The 12,500-nt window shown below is 39.2% G+C and overlaps 3 protein-coding genes and 1 long non-coding RNA gene across 4 annotated transcripts in view; 2 read left to right on the forward strand and 2 right to left on the reverse strand.

Annotated features, from left to right (window-relative positions):
- The window catches only part of LOC137994404 (uronyl 2-sulfotransferase-like), a 12,041-nt gene extending 10,401 nt beyond the window's left edge, over window positions 1-1,640 (forward strand). Inside the window, exon 8 of the mRNA XM_068839977.1 lies at window positions 779-1,640. Within this exon, the coding sequence (XP_068696078.1) occupies window positions 779-951 (173 nt within the window). The 3' untranslated portion in view covers window positions 952-1,640. The remainder of the gene's footprint in view (window positions 1-778) is intronic.
- Window positions 1,641-6,592: 4,952 nt separating this feature from the next.
- Window positions 6,593-8,137, reverse strand: LOC137994405 (pituitary-specific positive transcription factor 1-like). The gene has a single exon (XM_068839978.1). It carries the CDS (start codon window positions 7,845-7,847, stop codon window positions 7,116-7,118), a length of 732 nt encoding a protein of 243 aa, XP_068696079.1. The 5' UTR covers window positions 7,848-8,137; the 3' UTR covers window positions 6,593-7,115.
- Window positions 8,138-9,533: 1,396 nt separating this feature from the next.
- LOC137996484 (prostaglandin reductase 2-like) overlaps window positions 9,534-12,500 on the forward strand; it is a 3,965-nt gene continuing 998 nt past the window's right edge. The window contains exons 1-3 of the mRNA XM_068841924.1: window positions 9,534-9,925; window positions 10,710-10,880; window positions 12,411-12,500. The exon at window positions 12,411-12,500 is cut by the window's right edge and continues 111 nt beyond it. Of these exons, the coding sequence (XP_068698025.1) occupies window positions 9,560-9,925; window positions 10,710-10,880; window positions 12,411-12,500 (627 nt within the window). The 5' untranslated portion in view covers window positions 9,534-9,559. The remainder of the gene's footprint in view (window positions 9,926-10,709; window positions 10,881-12,410) is intronic.
- The window catches only part of LOC137996485 (uncharacterized), a 9,466-nt gene continuing 7,781 nt past the window's right edge, over window positions 10,816-12,500 (reverse strand). The window contains exons 2-3 of the long non-coding RNA XR_011122318.1: window positions 11,605-11,718; window positions 10,816-10,926 (exon numbers count right to left, since the gene is read on the reverse strand). This is a non-coding gene — a long non-coding RNA (uncharacterized lncRNA). The remainder of the gene's footprint in view (window positions 10,927-11,604; window positions 11,719-12,500) is intronic.

Below are 12,500 nucleotides of genomic sequence, written 5' to 3' on the forward strand. Positions count from 1 at the left end.
CCTGCTCTATCCCTTCCCCCTCCCCTCTTTGATTTTCTCGAGTCCGGATATGCAGGACACAAATCATGCGAGAGGGGCACCTCAAGAGATCTCACTCCTCCCTCCACTCCTTATTTGTTCCAGACCCCTCTTGCGGAAATGTGGGACCTTGGCACCCAAGGAAAAGTTTTTTTTTTTTTTTCACATTTGTTCTTCGTTTCCTTTGTCCAAAACGGGGTTGAAACTAAAAAAGCACCAAAATTTTATTGACACAATTTTTTTTAGATTTAAAAGAAATTTAAAAGAAAATCTACTTGTTTTGCGGCCGACTGGTGTCCATTGTAATTTGAACGATTCCTGAGAAACGCTTTAATAGCCACCAACAAATCAAGTAAATGAATAATCAAACTTTTCCCTGCTTGCAGACGTCTCTTTTCTTTGTCGTTCGCTGGGTTAACGAATACTCGGAAAAGAGACTTCTGCAATGGGTCGAAACATGCGCGGCGGTTACTTAGCGACCGAACCCTCACTTGATAATTCATGTTGTGTGGGCTCACTTAACAACAGCGAAATTACTGTAAAGGAATACGCGGGACACAGCGGGCTCAAGTCACAGTCAGCAAACATGTAATGGAGCATGCGGTTTAAAGGGTGCCGTCCAAGATTGTGGATCCTTCTTTTCCTTTACTCAGTTGTCAGCCCAGCGAACGCAAAAGAAAAGAGACCTCTTGCTAGCAGGAAAATCAAACTACCCTACTCAAATAAATTATATAGTAACATAGCATTATTTTTCTTGTAGGGGATTATCTCAGCAATAAAATAACAACGACCAAAACCGTGAATAAGAAAGGACCTTCAGCAAAAGTACAAGAAATTATGAAAAAGCGGCTTGCATTGGAATATGACTTTTATTACTTTGTAAAGGACAGATTTCACAGACTAATGTATGAACTGAAGTCAGCTCCATCGTAATATACATCTTTTTAGACCCAACGATAAAGCCCATGTGCACTGAATTTGGCTTTTCAGTGTGGAGAGAACGTCCAATTCTCCCGAGCCTGCACACAGGCTCTCCGTGCGTCGAATGGCGCGTCGTCAAGAGCTGTTGGACGCACGGAGAAGCTGTGTGCAGGCTAATTTCTCTACGCACGATAACTTGATGTTCGGGCTAATTCGAGGTTACCCAGATAAACAGGGATGGGCGATTATCTGTAATAAATTCAAAGTGATATTAGCAGTACGGCAGTTCTTTATACTGATATGAATTAACATCAACCCGGCAAGGGGACAGAGAGAGCGAAGAATACCAAAGGTCTGTGGTCTGGGTCAACAGAAGAGCTGAGCACCTGCATTTGCTGGGTGTAATTTTATATCAAATGGAAAGTGTCTTTGTGTTTTCATTAATTTTGTTGTTATATCAATAGACATTATTTATGACTTCAAATGCAAAAGCTCCTACACATGGTCTCCTAATCAAGTCTAAAATCGAAATGATCAATAATTTTTTAGTGGCGACCTGGCACATAGAGCTGTAAGAAAATGTTCTTCATCTGCAAGGGAATCTTTGCTGACAACATAGTTTACATGTTGTTTCATGAACTTTCGAGTCATCGTGTTATTTACAAATTGACTTCAGAAAATAAAAGAATTTGTAAAACTTGTTTAAATCTCCTATTTTAAGCCATTTTAGCTCTGATACCGAGATAGCTATTGGCCATCAAAAACTGATCAATTCTGGGGTGGCAAAAGCGCTAATTTCCCATATGCTTTTTTTTTTGTACAATTTCGAATTTGCAATGCATCATTGCTCAAAGATTATTTGGTGTATCGCCTTCAAATTTTCACAGATATAGTACCACTCAAAAGTACACTTTAAGAATCAGGTGCTCCGTATTGGAGCGCGAGCCGCTTCGTGAGTACGTTAATCTTCGGAAAAGTTATATACCTTCATGCAGACATGCAGTTTTTCGAACCGTCTCGCGAGACGAGACGAGACTCTTGTATCGCGAGAGGGTGGTAACTTACTTTCGCGGCACTGTAGCTCATTATGCAATGCCCTTTCAATATTCAGTGATTTATTCTCGGCTGACTGATTAGAAAACCTTAATTAGCCTTACGCTAATGAGGCAAAAAATGGAAACAAGATTCCCCTATAGAGCGGTTTTCAACTGAGTGTCGAAAGTAATTAGCGAATTGCTTTAGCTTTGCATTACTTCACTCAGTGATTGGTTCAAAGTTCTCGCGCCACTTTTCCAACCAATCAGAAGTGAAACCAAAATCAATCGTGGCTTGCGCGTGCACATTTTCCCGCGCTTTGTGTCGGCTATGTGTAATTACTTCGAGTTTTGATTGATTTACTGGATTGTCTCCGTCCTTTTTGATTGGCCAAAGTAATAACTTTGGTTTGGTTTTACGACACTCGACTGAAACTCGCTCTAAACAGGGTTATTGTGAAGCTAGCACAAGGAAGAAAGACAGTACTACAAGTTTGACCCCACTCCGTTTGTCTCTCAACCAATGATATGGAAAAAGAAAATCTGCACAGTCAGTTAAAAAGCAACGATAAGAGGGTAACTATTTCTTTTTCGCAGTCTATTTTGTTATTTCAAAAAACACGATCTCAAATGTTTCCTTATGATTTTATTAGTATGAGTAATCACGTGATTTCGAGTGCAATTTGGATGAATCAAATTTCTATCAAAAGTAGCTCGCGCAATACACCGGAAGTGAGAATACGGCGTAAAATCGCGCGAACCGGATATAAAACCTGCGGACAAAATTTATCTTCAAGTGAAGCTATGATCGTCGCAGTTATGAACGCAATTTTTGCAATTGCGTAAAGAAGCCTGAAATATTCAGGACTTCAACGGGGTTTGAACCCGTGACCTCGCGATACCGGTGCGACGCTCTAACCAACTGAGCTATGAAGCCACTGACGTTGGGAGCTGGTCAGTTGGTTAGAGCGTCGCACCGGTATCGCGAGGTCACGGGTTCATATATGATCCATTTCATATATCATTTCATCCCAAAATTTATCTTTACGCCGAAATTTTGCTCGGTGACCTATCTTTTTTTTTTTTGCAAACGTATCATTCACGATGGCGCTTCAAATTAAAAAAGTTTCCGGGAAAGTTATTTAGTACAATGTTCTGTAAACTATAAAAAGTAGGGCTGTCCACAAGTTGCTCATAAATGTGTGAAAAGGTGCTCCAATGTTCTCAAAAAGTTGCTCAAAAGTTGCCTAAAAATCCAAAAGTTGCTCAGAAGTTGCTTTTTTGTATTTTGGTGTAAGAGGCTAATTATTAATTTAAATGAAGATGTTCATGAAGAATTAATTTCACTTGACATGGATGCCAGATACATATTGCATATTGATTTCATTATAATTGTTTGTAAGTTTACGTTTTACATTGCTATCTTCTCTCACCCCACAATCTGATTCTCTTTATTGGCTTCCTTATATTACAATTACTACTAGATAGATAATCACATTATGGTATTCAAACAAACGTTGCTAATATGCTTATATGATACATAAAGTATCTCTGACGTACATGACTCATTTGCTATATAAAAACATATTCTTGTCTTTGAACTCCTTAACTCTATCCCACGAGGACACATTTGGATCGACTGAACCGCGCACGTTTCTCTTCTTTTCCGCTGCATTAGTTTGCACCTTTCTTTCCCGGGAAATACAAGCTTTTTCTGGAGTACTCAACCTAGCTCCAGCACTAGCTGCTTTTTCTAGAGGATCTGAATATTCATCATGGTCACTCGAGCATGGACTATCGTTCAGCTCCGCCATTTTGAATTTTTTACCATATCCGCTGACCAAACAAAACTTTACATTAGAAGAAGTCAATCTTGAAAAACAAAAATTAGCAAAAGGAACTTTCACCAAAATGTTGAAAACATGAAACAAAGGTTTACGCTAATCCTGGGTTAAGTTAATCGGCTTTCGAGCAACCGGGCCCTGGCGTTTTGCATATGGTAACCGATATGACATTATAAGTGACCTTTCACCAATACTACAGCAACAAAAACCCTTTCGAGCCTCCTTAAGCAGAAGAAACGCACGCGTATCCATCACGCAACCACGGAAAATTTGCGCCATAAATTGCGCAAACCAGGGCGCGCGCTTGATTTGAAAACAAAAGGAGCGCTTACCATTTGAATGAAATTTCGGTGAGAATAGGGCCGTTTATACGAGAGTAAATAAGCCGCAGCTAACTCTGGCCGCGGCTTACTTAAGCCGCGAAAGGAACTATTTATACGAGTATAAACTCCCCGGCCAGGATAAGACACGACTTGAGAAAGCCGTGAATGTAGATTTTGTACCATTTATACGGGTTGTTCGCGGATTACGTAAGCCGCGGCCAGAGTTAGCCGCGGCTTATTTTCTCTCGTATAAACGGCCTGTGTCAGCAAATGGTATTGCATGTTCTGTACTTAGAAAAAGAAAATGGGAATGTGCTGTATCATTTGCCAGAAAAACGGGTTGTTACGGTTGAAAAACAAATGAAACGGTCTATTTTCTCTTGCAATTGTAATTATGGACAAATGGTAAAGAAATTTCCGGGCATTCCGGTCAAAGCGAGAAAACGGGAATACTTCGAAAGGTATTACCTTCTTCCGAAAACATTCCACCGAGATGAACCATCCATTTGAATTCTCTCCGGAATTACCGAAAATTCCATTTAAATGGTAAGCGCTCAAGATTTGATTGGTTCTGACCAAACCCTAGTGTTTATTAGCCAATCATAATCCAAAATTTCGATGTGTAATTTGCACTGGTATTACACTTCTTGCACTGAGTTACACTGCACTGCTCTCAGCCAATCAGAATCGAGTAATTTTTTCCTGTATATTATTAAAGACGAAATTTCAAACCAATATTCCAAAATACGCGGGTCAAAAACATGCCATACTGTAAAACAAACAAATTTAGACCTTCTGTGCGTTTGAATAACTAGTTAAGTAAAGATTTTCCGCTGTATTAAACTCTTGACACGGTGCCAAAACTTATCAGACATACTGCCAAACATATCAGAAGTGACGAATTGGTAACAAAAGCAAGTGACGGAAGTGGACAAATCAAGCCTATAACAATATTGAAATATGCATCAGAAATACATAAAATTCATATAACTGCAGACAGTACTGTTTCGGCCTTCTGGGCTTCATCAGTGCAGTGCTGATGTCTGGGATGGAGGTTAAGCTTATAAAGCCACCCAAAATGTCCCACACATGTGGTACATCTAAGCCATGCCGGAATGCTCAAACTAGCGAGCTAGTGAGCATGCGTAATTGCTAGCGGCAATGACTCATCCCAGTAGAGTGCTCAATTTGGACATGACAGCAAAAGCTTTGTAATGCCAAAGAGCTCTATCTATAGCTCTATCCCTCTATAGCTCTATCCCTCGGATACCACCTATTTAAAATCAGTTATTTGTTACACTCTTTACTCAATCTCAAGAAAACAATGGTCCTTATGCGCGTGGCGGCCATATTGGCCATAGACAATAGATTTCGTACCCCGAGCCTCGAGTTGAAATGCTTGGGAACGAGTTTCGGTGCACAAACACAAAAGTTTTCAATCCCTCGGGACTCATCATGACCGCCCGGAGGTTTTCACGAGACGTCATCGTCACCTTGTTGGTTGACGAAAACAAAATATCTCTCATTAGCTTCTTTTGCTAGTCCACCAGAAGTCGTACATTTCTCTATTGTTATTGGTTTCTCTATAGCCAGAGGTTGGTTGAAAACGTCCTATTGTTGTACTTGGTGGACTACACCTGTCTTTCGATTTGATTTAAGACCACTTGATAAAACCACTGATAATATTTCCAAATTTGTATATGAATGTCGAGAATTATATGTTTACGTTTGCAACTTTGACAGTTAAAAAGGCTTTTAAAACTGAAGCGGAAGTCTTGCTAATCATGATTTGCGACCATTGATAATTTAAAAAATTTGGAATGTGTTAATTACTTTATGTGGAGGAAAACTAATTGATCAGTATCATTTGAATGCCCTATCTGTTGATTTAAGAGTAAATACCAAGTTCATGTCGTCGTTTGTTGAAACACTTCTGCCTGTTAAAACTCAGTAATAAACATAAAGTTAATTTTAGTTTCCCCAGCCTCAAATTTTTGAAAAATACCACACTTTCGAACGTCACCGCGTTGTAGACCGCAACCCATGAACAGTAACGGATTTAATTTGCAAAGAATGCAAAAAAACAAACAAAAAAAAAAACCAGATTCAACTGATTCAGCATCAATGTAATGTACTCGAGGGCTTGAAAAGTCAGTTCGGAGTATACTACTTGGGATAAGAAAACACTGATGGAGAACACCTCCAAACAACACCTTACCTTGTCGTAAAATTGAAAACCATCCTTTGTTTTTAGCCAGGAGAGACAAAGTCGGTTGGTTAGGAGTACGAAATAAGGATATAAAGGATTTCGCTAAAAGATCCTTCTGCGAGTTGTGAAAATGTCGCCGGACTGAAAGAGATTTGTACAGCGCACACGCAGAGTAATTATCTGACCGGGAAGTCAGTTGGTTACCGATGAATACTTATAGCGGTACCACCCTGTTAGCGAAATAGCCGTGGTTCAAATACATGCAAGCCAAGAAATTCAGTTCTTAACTTATTGCAGAGTTTCTAACTCACTGTACATTTCTATTAATTAACTCCTCAAATAAAGGCAAAATTTACAGCGCTGCATACTGTTAGATAAGTACTAGGTCTTTCTTGATCTGAATACGTGTAAAGATAAACAGTTTTGTAGGGTTATGCAGTTCTGGAAAAGTTAAACCAAGTCTTAATGTTATAAATGTCAGTAATATGTAAGACATCATAAACAGTTTAAACTGATCAGTGATAAAGTTCCTGTTTTACATTACATGAATCTTTTGAATCACTCTAAAAACGTTGAAACAACTGATTTCTGCTTAAAACAATCTGAAATCAAGTCTTTTGATTTCAGCGATGTTCGACATTGATCTTTTGCACCATTCAACTCGGATTACATGGAAGCCAAAAATGAAATGAGTTTGTCATCAAAACTCATCCCTTAAACTCCTTCTACCTTCCAAGAGTTTTTGACAGATCAACTAAACATGCAGTTAATCGTTTTTACAAGCAAGAAATCCATGTATACTCAGCGAAGTCTTCACTCTTTTCTCACGCTGTCTTCTATTACAAAACCAAACTCTCACTACCTCTCTATCGAGTCGTAGAGTCTCTGCGATTCGGATGATCTCTTGTGATGATGGCTTGGGTTGCTTGAGAAAATGATCTTCGAGATGTTCCTTCGCTGTGAGTCCGATAGTAGTTCGTCTTTTACGTCGACGTTCTGCGTTGAACTTATCACCACACGCTCCCCCTGTACATTCAGCATCCTCAAGCCACCGAGCCAGGATCGGTTTCAGTTTGCACGCGTTTTTAAAACTCAGTTGGAGGTTTTCGAAGCGACAGATCGTTGTTTGGCTGAAATCCGTTCCATGAACAGAAGCTAACGCCGCGCCGACGTTCGTCTGTGTAAAACCGAGTTTAATCCGTCGCAGTTTGAATTGCGTCGCAAACTCTTCCAACTCACGGAGTTTTGATGTGTCTATGGCGAAACCCAATCCATGTGAAGCCGCAATTGCTGACTCGTTTTCGAATCCTGCCATTGGATTAAGAACGAATGGAGGTGTAACATGAATGTTAGGCCCGCGAGGATCAATTTTACTGCAATGTGTCATTGGCTGTAATGGGGTGGGATGAGGTGGCATCATTGAGATTGTGTTGTCACGAACCATGGGTTGATATGATGTATAAGAAACTTCATTGGGATATGGACGGCAAGCCATCATTGCAAATATTAGTCAACCACTGTCGTTCTGGTCGCTTCAGTACCAAGAGTGTAATCGCAAATCTGTGAACAGTCATTTAAAGAAACCTCCACTCGCTGCAGGCAATAAAAAACAGATAACAAAGCTCAATGCGAGCTCCTTAGGAGCGGAAGACATAAAGTCGGAAACATGGCAAAAGTGCCGATGTTTTTAGGTTAAAGGTACTCTGCTATCACTGTTTAATATAGATGAGATAAAAAGGTGTTTTTCGATACTGCGCTCGCAAACAGCAACAGTAATTTAAAGTTAAAACGAAGGACAAGGATCGAAGAGATGTGAAAGCTGTTTACCTCACGCAATTTCTCTGCGTGCAGATTTTCGCATTCCTTAAGCCCAGTCAGACAAAATTAGAATTAAGAAACTAAAGTTATCGTTGATATAGATTTTCGTGCCTAAAATCTCGCCAAAAATGTCTCTGAGATCATGAGCGAACGTCAATGGAGCAAGTGCAAAAAACTCAGGTTCAAAATTGTTTTTATTCCACGTATTTAGACACATCCTAAAATCGAGAAAAGTTAATCCATTATCGGAGATCGCAACACATAATGAGCCAAATGATAGCGGTGAGCTTGCTCAAATAATGATTATACGCTAATGTAGTGCTTCCATCCTCCGAAATTAATTAGAACACACCCCAGATCGGAAGTTAGACTCCATTTAAATCCAGTTAAAAAATCATAACTTGGGGCAATACTCCCTTAAAAATTTGATTCCGCGAATTTTCGATCAATTTTTATGTGTCTGATTTGAAACTGTTATCTTTGCCTACTTTATTTTTGAAGAAATCTGACTCAGAGAAATAAATATAAAAATATGAATGAAATAGTTAACGTCACCTCAACTACACTAAAAGTAGAAATACAAAATGTTTCTATGTTGCCGTTAAAAGCTTATATTTGACGCTGATAATAAAAGAAAAGAAATCTTGACTCACACGTCACATGATAACCAAGCCCCAAAGAAACGAATGTTTCCATATTAATTCTTCCCAAAGGAAGATGTATAAAGATAAACGGCTGAATCCAACGAACTTTGACAAATCATCAAAGCACAGGATACAGTAAATACGAACTTAGTTAAAGAAGCGTTTCGTGCATTTCGAATTGGCGGCCGCCTACTTGAAAACGAGAAAATATATTCTTCACCACAAAGTGGACGGATTTTCTTTTATTCCGATATTTTACAGTTCTTACAAACAAGGGCGCACTACACTATATTCGTGTCATGAAGAAAAATATAAAACCCCGGCGACTGTGATTTCCTCAAAAATAAAGTCTGAATGTAAAAATAATTAATAAAGATGAAAAGAAGTGTCTTCGCCTTCCCGAGATGTTTAAGGATTTGTTTTGTGAGATTATTTTTTCGACCTACCGCAAGGGAGTGAGAATAGTTTCTTGTCAATCAGATACCGTGTTCACACTGGGTTGATATCAGTTTCAGCTTGAAGTAGACGAGCTCATAACAGCTCAGGATGGCAAAAATACATGACACAGGACTCAGTTGACACTTCTTTTCATCTCTTACCCCATAATTTACCTTTAAAATTTTATTTTAGAGCAAATAAAGCCGTCATAATATATTTCTGTCCAACTGTGAGGTTTTGCCCTCGGTGTAATTTGCGGCGGAATTTGTTTGGGAAGCTCTGGGAACGAATAAAGATTGAAAAAAAAAACATGGCGGCAGAAATGATCGGAAACAGGTGTATCGTTTTACGGAGCCGTCCAGGGGTAGAAAACGAACCAACCGAATCAAACTTCGCTCTGAAAACAATAGAAATTTCATCTGTTAGCGAAGGACAAGTATTAGCGAGAACATTGTTCTTGTCGGTTGATCCGTACATGCGATGTCAGATGAATGAACATACAGGAACTGGTTACCTCGCACCGTGGTCGCTGGGGCAACCTCCAAAGGGTGGTGGGTTGGGGACAGTTGTCAAGAGCAAATGTGAAGGTTTACGAGAAGGAGATATCTTGTACTCATTTCAGTGGCCTTGGAAAGAATTCGTAGTGTTCTCTGGCGATGACTCTCATTTAAGCAAGGTATTTTTATTTTATGAATCGTAAAAGTATTTAACATGGACAGACTACAGAGATCTGACCCCACCCCTCATCATCAGCTCACCCTGCCCCTACCCCTCCCACAAGAAATTCCAGGAAGGGGGAAATTCGTTGGCATTCTGTTTTGCAGACAGTGACATAATCACGCTGATATAATGAAGTACAGTTGTTTTTACTGTCTGTGGCTTAATATGAATTTCACACCTTATCGGGTGTCTCGAAAACTAAAGCCCTAAGACCCCAAAAACCCGAAAAAGTAACCCAAAACCATCAATTTGGCTAATACTAGGCCTAAAGTTGGTCTTTTGAGTTACCTCAAGCAAAGTTCAAGTCCTTTGTTTGCTACAACTTGTTTCAAAGTGAAGCTGGGTGATCCGTGATATTTAACCACGCTCCACATGTGGCAGGACATCTTCATTTCTCATCGGATATATATGTTGGCTCTGTGACACTCTAGGCCTAAAAACCAAGTTTAGGCCTAGAGTTAGCCAAATAAATTTGAGGGTTTTGGGATACTTTAATTGAGTTTTTGGGGTCTTAAAGTCTTCGTTTTCGAGACACCCCACCTTATCAGCTTAATTAATTGCAATTTCTTATCCTGTATGAATAAACACTTCTAAAAAATGCATCTCAAGTGTTGCAACAAGCAAGGTTTGGTAATTTGTCACTCTAGTTACAACAATCTAAATTTGATCTGAAATTTCCATTCTCCTGTGAAAAATTATCAAATCTGTACCAAAATGAGAAATTTATTTTCCTTCACCAGGAAAGTAGCCCCTTTTTGTGCTCCAACCCGTCTCTCTTGCTGGGCATTGTTGGAATGACAGGTTTGACGTCTTACTTTGGCATCAGAGAAAAAGCTCACATTAAATCTGGCACAAACCAATCAGTTGTCGTCAGTGGGGCTGCAGGTGCTTGTGGGATGGCTGCTGGGCAGGCAAGTTTTTAAACTTTAACACTTTTCCTACTTTCTTCCTAGGAACCTTTGGGTGAAAGTGAAAATATTTTTTGGGGATCAATAATCTTTCATATAGCCAAGGCATATAAGTTATACCAATCCCAAAAGCAAGTGGGCTTGATTGAGGTAAATTTTCCTATGCTATCCTGTTCTCATTTTTTTAACTTTTCTCATGCAACAATTTTAATGATAATTCTTCCCCTCAAGAATGAAATGGGCTGTACCACAGGTGACTCAAACACATAATTTGAATGTTCAGTCAACGTAATGATTTGTAGGGTTTATATGGAAAACATGAAATGCCAAAAAAAATCGGCTAATCCTACTTTACAGCAAGGAAAATAAATAAAATAAACTTACTCTTACTCTCTTTGCTCCTATCCTCCTTTTAATGAAGGATAGGGCAAATTTCAAAACTATCCCAGCGCATCTCAAATTCACACAAGGACACAAGGTGAAGTAAGAGTAAGTTTATTTTATTTCTTTTCCTCGCTGTGAACTAGGATTAACCAATTTTTTCCAGCATTTCATGTTTCCCACATAAACCCTAGAAGAACGTTACATTGACTTCAGGAGCATTCGAATGTTTTTGGGTCGCCTCTGGTAGATGCTGATTTTTTTTTCTCTGTAGTAGTAATCTAAGATTAATGTATATTAAAAAAAAAAACAAAAAAAGCAAAAGTTACTGCACATCCATTCATACCAAGTGTCAATAATTAACAAACAGTAACCTCAATGTATGAAACCATAATATTACAAGAGATTTTGACGTCATCGCAGTCGAGCAGCAACTTAAGCATAATTTTGCAAAGAAAGCCTGAAAAAAAAAAACAACCCAGTCTTGAATGAGGCACACCTCTCTACCAACTGAGCTATCAAGCCAACTGGGAGCTTGTCACTTGTGAGTTGAGTTACATTCTGTAAGCGTTGAACAAATGAATGATATACATGTAGCATATATGAAATATAGATATTATTCATCAGCAGGGAGGTCCGTATGGGGAAAAACTGTGCCAGAAGTCTCCAGCAGCCTTGGGCTGCACTCGAGACTGAGGGCACAGCTTTTTCCTATACGAGCTGACCAAGGCCAGTGAACAACCTGTTTATATATTTTTTTTCCTAAAAAGATGTGCTTGCTGGGAACCAGTCCTTAAGCATTAGAATATTAAGCATTAAAAAGATCAGGCAATACCACAATGATTGGTTGATTCTGTTCACAATAGTTATTAATTTGTAAAGCAACACTGTTTACTTTTAAAAACACTTAAAAGGCTTCAAAAAATCTATTTTTGGCCCTAATTTCGGCTCATCACACAAGCTCACTAAACCATGGCTAGGATTCTGGCCCAGTTGGCAGGCGAGATTGAAAAATTCCACCCGCTCCCAGGGCCACTTGGGCACTGAGAAAAAACATAATGACATATATTTGAACTGTGGAAATTGAAATGCATAAGATTTGGAGATATTCTGTATGATTCAAATGATAGCGTTGTTGCTAATTCAAACCAGATTGCCAAGTTAGATGGCTGTGGTATGGTAATTGGCATTTGTGGTTCAGATGATAAGTGTCACTGGCTTACAGATGAGTTGGGCTTTGAT

This window comes from Montipora foliosa, chromosome 3, assembly GCF_036669935.1.
Source record: "Montipora foliosa isolate CH-2021 chromosome 3, ASM3666993v2, whole genome shotgun sequence".
In the NCBI taxonomy this organism is placed as follows: domain Eukaryota; kingdom Metazoa; phylum Cnidaria; class Anthozoa; order Scleractinia; family Acroporidae; genus Montipora; species Montipora foliosa.